Source organism: Chiloscyllium plagiosum, chromosome 7 (genome assembly GCF_004010195.1).
Source record: "Chiloscyllium plagiosum isolate BGI_BamShark_2017 chromosome 7, ASM401019v2, whole genome shotgun sequence".
Taxonomy (NCBI): Eukaryota; Metazoa; Chordata; class Chondrichthyes; order Orectolobiformes; family Hemiscylliidae; genus Chiloscyllium; species Chiloscyllium plagiosum.
Window position 1 is genome coordinate 109,355,016 of NC_057716.1, and position 7,154 is coordinate 109,362,169.

A 7,154-nucleotide genomic window follows, 5' to 3' on the forward strand; every position below is an offset into this window, starting at 1 on the left:
AGGGCTTATGCTTGAAACATCGATTCTCCTGTTCCCTGGATGCTGCCTGACCTGCTGCGCTGTTCCAGCAACACATTTTCAGCTTAAATCTATCCCCCCTCAATTTGTAGTTATGCCCTCTCGTACAAGATGACGTCATCATCCTACGAAAAAGTCTTTCACTGTCTACCCTATCTAATCCTCTGATCATCTTGTATGTCTCTATCAAATTCCCCCTTAGACTTCTTCTCTCCAATGAGAACCAGCCTTTCCTCATAAGACCTTCCCTCCAGACCAGGCAACATCCTGGTAAATCTCCTCTGCACCTTTTCCAATGCTTCCACATCCTTTCTGTCATGGGGCGACCAGAACTGTACACAATATTTCAAGTGTGGCCGCACCAGCGTTTTGTATAGTTGCAGCATGATATTGCAGCTCCAGAACTCAATCCCTCTACCAATGAAACCTAACACACCATAGTCCTTGTTAACAGCACTATCCACCTGGGTGACAACTTTCAGGGATCTATGTACATGGACTCCAAGAACCCTCTGCACATTCACACTACCAAGAACCTTTCCATTGACCCAGTACTCTGCCTTCGTGTTATTCTTCCCAAAGTGCATCACCTCACATTTAGCTGCATTGAACTCCATTTGCCACCTCTCTGCCCAATTCTGCAGTTTATCCAAGTCCCCCTGGAACCTGTAATATTCTTCCAAACTGTCCACTACTCCACCGACTTTAGTGTCGTCTGAAAATTTACTAATCCATCCACCTAAGCCTATGTCTAATTCATTGATAAAAATGACAAACAGCAGTGGTCCCAAACCAGATCCTTGTGGCACACCACTAGTAACCGGACTCCAGGCTGAATATTTTCCATCGACCACCACTCGCTGCCTTCTTCCAAAAAGCCAGTTTCTAATCCAAACTGCTAAATCACCCTCAATCCCATGCCTCTGCATTTTCTCCATCAGCCTACCATGTGGAACTTTATCAAAGACTTTACTGAAGTCCATGTATACCACGTCAACTTCCCTAACCTCATCTACATGCTTGGTCACCTTCTCAAAAAAACTCAATGAGGTTTGTGAGACACGACCTGCCCTTGACGAAACCATGTTGACTATCTGAAATCAAATTGTTGCTTGCTAGATGATTATAAATCTTATCTCTCATAATCCTTTCCAAAACCTTTCCTACAACAGGAGTAAGGCTCACTAGTCTATAATTACCTAGGTCATCTCTGCTGTCCTTCTTGAACAAATTTATTACTTCACTTAAACAGGCCCTTCGGCCCAACAAGTCCACACCGACCCGCAGAAGCGCAACCCACCCAGATCCATTCCCTTACCCTTACCCCGTCACCTAACACTAGGGGCAATTTAGCATGGCCAATTCACCTTACCTGCACATTTTTGGACTGTGGGAGGAAACCGGAGCACCCATAGGAAACCCACGCAGACATGGAGAGAATGTGCAAACTCCACACAGTCAGTCGCCTGAGGCGGGAATTGAACCCGGGTCTCTGGTGCTGTGAGGCAGCAGTGCTAACCACTGTGCCAACGTACTACCCAAACTTGGCTTGCTTTTACTTGAACATCAGAGGCTGAGGTGTCTGAAAGAAGTTAACAAAATTATAAGAGGCATGAAACTTTAAAAGAGTTCAGAAAAGATTTACAAGAATGTTGGCAGGGTTGGAGGGTTTGAGCTTTAGCGAGAGGCTGAATAGGCTGGGGCTGTTTTCTCTGGAGGGTTGGAGGCTGAGGGGTGACCTTGCAGAGGTTCATAAAGTGATGAGAGGCATGGATCGGATAAATAGGCAAGATCTTTTCCCTGGGATGGGGGAGTCCAGAACTAGAGGGCATAAATTTAGGGTGTGAGGGGAAAGATATAAAAGGGTCCTAAGGGACAACTTTTTCACGCAAAGGGTGGTGCGTGTATGGGATGAGGTGCCAGAGGAAGTGGTGGACGCTGGTACAATTACAACATTTAAAATACACCTGCATGGGTACATGAATAGGAAGGGTTTAGAGGAATATGGGCCGAGTGCTGACAAATGGGACTAGATTAATTTATGATATCTGATCAGTATAGATAGGTTGGACTGAAGGGTCTGTTTCCGTGTTGTACATCTCTATAACTCTGTGACACTTCAAACAGCATTCCACCCAGACCCATCGGCTGCCCCATCTCTGTAAACCAGCACTTCCCGTGGCTAACCCCCCCTAACCTGCACACTGTGGGCAATTTAGCATGGCCAATCCATCTTCAGACTGTGGGAAGAAACAGAAGCACTCGGAGGAAACCCATGGGAAGAATGTGCAAATTCCACACAGTCACCCGAGGCTGGAATTAAACCCCAGGTCCTTGGCACTGTGAGCCACAATGCCACCCTGGTTTGATAGGTTTGTGAATCATGATCTTCCCTTCACAAATACACTTTGACTTTGTATAATCCATTTGGTATTTTCTAAACATCCTGTTATCACATCTTTATAAATAGACTCCAGTATTTTGGTCAGACCATGTTTGGGAGGTCATGTTTTGGCTGTACAGGACATTGGTGAAGCCACTTTTACAATACTGTATATAATTCTCATTGCCCAATCTATAAGAAGGTAAAAACAAGGACTGTAGATGCTGGAAACCAGATTCTAGATTAGAGTGGTGCTAGAAAAATCACAGCAGTTCAGGCAGCATCCGAGGAGCAGGAAAATCGACGTTTCAGGCCTCTATTCCTGATGAAGGGCTTTTGCTCGAAATGTCGATTTTCTTGCTCCTCGGATGCTGCCTGAACTGCTGTGCTTTTCCAGCACCACTCTAATATAGAATATAAGAAGGATGGTGTTAAACTTGAGAGAGTTTACAGGAATATTGCCAGGACTGGAGTGTTTGAGTTATAAAGAGTGGCTGAATAGGCTCGACCTGTTTTCCCTGGAGCGTCAGAGGATGAGGGGTGACCTTACATATAATAATGAGGGGCATAGATAGGGCGAATAGTCAGAGTCTTTTCCCCAGGATAGGGGAGTCCAAAACTCGAAAGCATAGGTTTACGGTGAAAGAGTAAAGATTTAAAATGACCTTAGGGGCAACTTTTTCACACAGCGGGGAATGTGTATGTAATGAGCTGCCAGAGAAAGTGTTGGTACAATTACAACATTTATAAGGCATCTAGATGGTTAATGAATAGGAAGGGTTCAGAGCGATATGGGCAGGTGCTGGCAAATGGGACCTGATCTGATTGGATGTCTGGTCAGGCAGATGAGTTGGAGCAAAGGGTCTGTTTATATGCTGTAAGACTCTTGTTTTCTCTGTCACTAACTTTCGGAGCATAGCCCTTTCACCAGATGAAGTGAGACAGAAGCACACAGACACAGAATTTTAGGCAGAGAGATCACTTAAATGGATTATAGATTCAACTCCAAAAAGACCCCACCAGCAGGGATATATTTCCCTCCCCACCCCTTTCCGCCTCCGCAAAGACTGTTCCCTCCATGACTACCTGGTCAGGTCCACGTCCCCCTACAACCCACCCTCCCATCCTGGCACCTTCCCCTGCCACCGCAGGAACTGTAAAACCTGTGCCCACACCTCCTCCCTCACCTCCATCCAAGGCCCTAAAGGAGCCTTCCACATCCATCAAAGTTCTACCTGCACATCCACTAATATCATCTATTGTATCCGTTGCTCCCAATGCGGTCTCCTCTACATTGGGGAGACTGGACACCTCCTAGCAGAGCGCTTTAGGGAACATCTCAGAGACACCCGCACCAATCAACCAAACCGCCCCGTGGCCCAACATTTCAACTCCCCCTCCCACTCCTGCGAGGAGGTTGAGCAATTCATCAACTTCACCAACACATTCCACCCTGACCTTAAATTTACCTGGACCATCTCTGACACCTCCCTCCCCTTCCTTCCACGCTTCAGGCTCACTGCCTTTATTCCTGATGAAGGGCTTTTACCCGAAATGCAATTTTACTGCTCCTCGGATGCTGCCTGAACTGCTGTGCTCTTCCAGCACCACTGATCCAGAATCTGGTTTCCAGCATCTGCAGTCATTGTTTTTACCTCACTTTTTATTCAGCTGTTAACACTTTACTCACACTGCCTGACACTCTCAGTCACCTGCTGAGACTTATTTCTGACACTACACTCACTATTTGTACTATCTTTTGATCTCTCTGTACCTATGAACCCTATCTGTGTGTTTCCCTCCAGGCCCTGATGAAGGAGCAGCGCTCTGACAGCTGCTGTTTCCAATATAACCTGATGTTGTGGGATATCTGACCCTCCACATCACCACCTCCCTGTTACTGACACTAGGCTGAAGCTAAACTTCCAAAAAGATTCAGAAAACTAAGTATTAAAACTTTAACCCGCCGTTGCACAATCAAACCCAAGAACAGTACTTCCACACCCTGAAAAAAATCTAGAACATTCCACAAAGACAACGCTCGGCGGTTTGAGCCGGAATTATGGGATGGGCAAAGGGAATGGGAGGGGCCTGGTGTCAGGGGCGGGGCCTGGTGTCAGGGGCGGGGCCTGGTATCAGGGGCGGGGCCTGGTGTCAGGGGCGGGGCCTGGTTTCAGGGGCGGGGCCTGGTGTCAGGGGCAGGGCTCGTTGTCAGGGGCGGGGCTCGTTGCTATGGTTCCTCAGACCGTTCGTTAAGGACCAGCGGAAATGGGCTATGTTGATGACGTTAGTTCCGGATCCTGACACACTAACAACAAATAATACAAGATGTCGGCGGCTGAGGGTGAAATAGAAACATCCGCCCGAGAGCTACCCGGGGAACCGGAACCGGGGTCGGGGCCTGGAGCTGGGGGTCCAGAGAAACCGGGGCCTGGAGCTGGGGGACCGGGGGGACCGGGGCCTGGAGCTGGGGGACCGGAGGGACCGGGGCCTGGAGCTGGGGGACCGGGGAGAATGGGACTGGGAACTGGAGAGTTAGGTAGAGAGGGACCAGGGTCTTGGACAGAGGGGTCGGGCCCTGGGGTGGAGAGACCGGGGAGAGAGGGAGCGGAGGAAGCTTGGTCTCCGGCCCCGGGTGACGGTGCGGATGTGCAGCGGATTGAGGAGCGCTGGCGGCGGCTGCTGTGTCGATGTGAGCCGGCCCTGATCTACCTGCAGAGCCTGTTGGTGTGGGAGCAACCGCTGCAAAGCGGCCTGATGCTTCTCGGTCTCTCCGGCCTCTTCTGGTAAAGATCCTTTGTCACTGGATTGGGGTACTCCTCGGTAGAAATGGTTCCGAGAGGTTTGTCGGGGCCAGTATCTCTGTCTCCCATCCTGGAGACCAGTGATTATTACTCAAATGTGAAGGGGGCGGGTTTCCATCCTGCGGCCAATGATCCCCGAAAACCTGAGGGGAGGAATGCTTCTACCTTGTGGCCTGCGGCCAATTCTATACCTAAATACATATAACAAAACGTATTTGGTTATTTAGATGAGTGCTTGAAACATCATAGCATACGAGGCCACTGACCAAGTGCTGGAAAATAGCATTAGAATAGATGGATATCTGATAACCAGTCGCAACAATGGGCCAAGAGGACCATTTAGCATGGTATAAAAAGTCTATGACTCCACTCTGACCTGAGTTCTATATTGACTGTTTGTTGGAGTCTTTGTCCAAATTGGCTGCCAATTTTCTACAAAAAGTGATTTGAAGCATTTAATTGGACTGTATCTAACATGTTTTAAACCATAAAAGGATACTAGGTTGATGGTATGCTTGTTTAAAATTTTCTTATCAAGAAAGATTGAGTAAATTGGGCATTGAAGTTTGGAAGAATGAGGGAAAGAGCACATTGGATCCCCTAAGAATCTTGTCTGTTTCGTTGTGTAGATGTGAGGAAGTTGTTTCCCTTTTGGGAGTCTAGGACCAGAGGGCATCATCTGAGTAAGGAGTTGTCCAGAGCGTAATGAATCTGTGGAATTCTTTACTGCAGGGAGCTGTTGAGTCTGGGTTGTTAAATATTATAAAATTATTCACCAGTAAGGGAATCCAGGGATATTGGGGAAAAGGCAGAATGTAGAATTGCTGATTATAGACTAGCTATGATCTCATTGAATAGCAAAGCTGTCTTGATGGACAAATGACTTGTGCTCCAATGTCATGATTTTTAAATGTCCATAGTTGTGAAAAGCATTTTATAAATTTAAGGAATTCTTTATGTTAAACAGTAGCTGAGATCCTTGGCTGTATTGATACAGGAATAGAATTTGCTTAAGCATTCATAAATCTGTTTTTTAACAGATTCCTCAAATCCCCACTGCCTACAATAGTCTGTCTGTCATCCTATGTCTCTCTTCCTGCACTCAACTTTGTATCTTTTTTAATTCTTTTGTTTTTTTTTAATTCATTTGTGGGATGTGGCATCGGTGGCTGGCCGGCATTAATTGCCCAAACATACAAACTATATTGTTTTGAATTTCTATGCTTTCAATTTAGTCAATTTAGCTGAGTGACTTGCATCTTTTTGACTATTTGCTCCAAGAGCTTCTCCAGGGCAGCCCACCATGTGGAACCTTATCAAAAGCTTTAATGAAATCCATACAGACTGTCTATTGCCCTGCCCTCATCAACCCTCCTGGTCACTGCTTCAAAGAACTCCACCAAATTTGTAAGGCATGATCTCCCATGCACAAAGCTATGCTGACTACTCCCAATCAAATCCTATCTTTCCAAATGCATGTATGTCTTATCCCTCAAGATCTTCTCAAGTAACTGGAGAAAGTGAGGTCTGCAGATGCTGGAGATCAAAGTTGAAACTTTATTGCTGGAACAGCACAGCAGGTCAGGCAGCATCCAGGGAACAGGAGATTCGATGTTTCGGGCACAGGCCCTTCTTCAGGAATGAGCAGAGAGTGTTCAGCAGGAGAAGATAAAAGGTAGGGAGGAGGGACTTGGAGGAGGGGAGTTGGAAATGTGATAGGTGGAAAGAGGTCAAGGTGAGGGCTTTATCAAATGCCTTACTGAAGTCCATATACACCACATCAACCGCTTTACCATCATCAACATGTATTGTCACCTTCTCAAAGATCTCAATAAGGCTAGTGAGGCACGACCTACCCTTCACAAAACCGTGCTGACTATCCCTAATCAAATTATTCTTTTCTAGATGATTATAAAGGAGAAAGTGAGGTCTGCAGATGCTGGAGATCA

General features: G+C 46.7%; 1 protein-coding gene across 1 annotated transcript in view; it reads left to right on the forward strand.

Annotated features, from left to right (window-relative positions):
• The first annotated feature begins 4,876 nt into the window (after positions 1-4,876).
• Positions 4,877-7,154, forward strand: part of retreg2 (reticulophagy regulator family member 2) — an 88,387-nt gene continuing 86,109 nt past the window's right edge. The window contains exon 1 of the mRNA XM_043694413.1: positions 4,877-5,187. Within this exon, the coding sequence (XP_043550348.1) occupies positions 4,916-5,187 (272 nt within the window). The 5' untranslated portion in view covers positions 4,877-4,915. The remainder of the gene's footprint in view (positions 5,188-7,154) is intronic.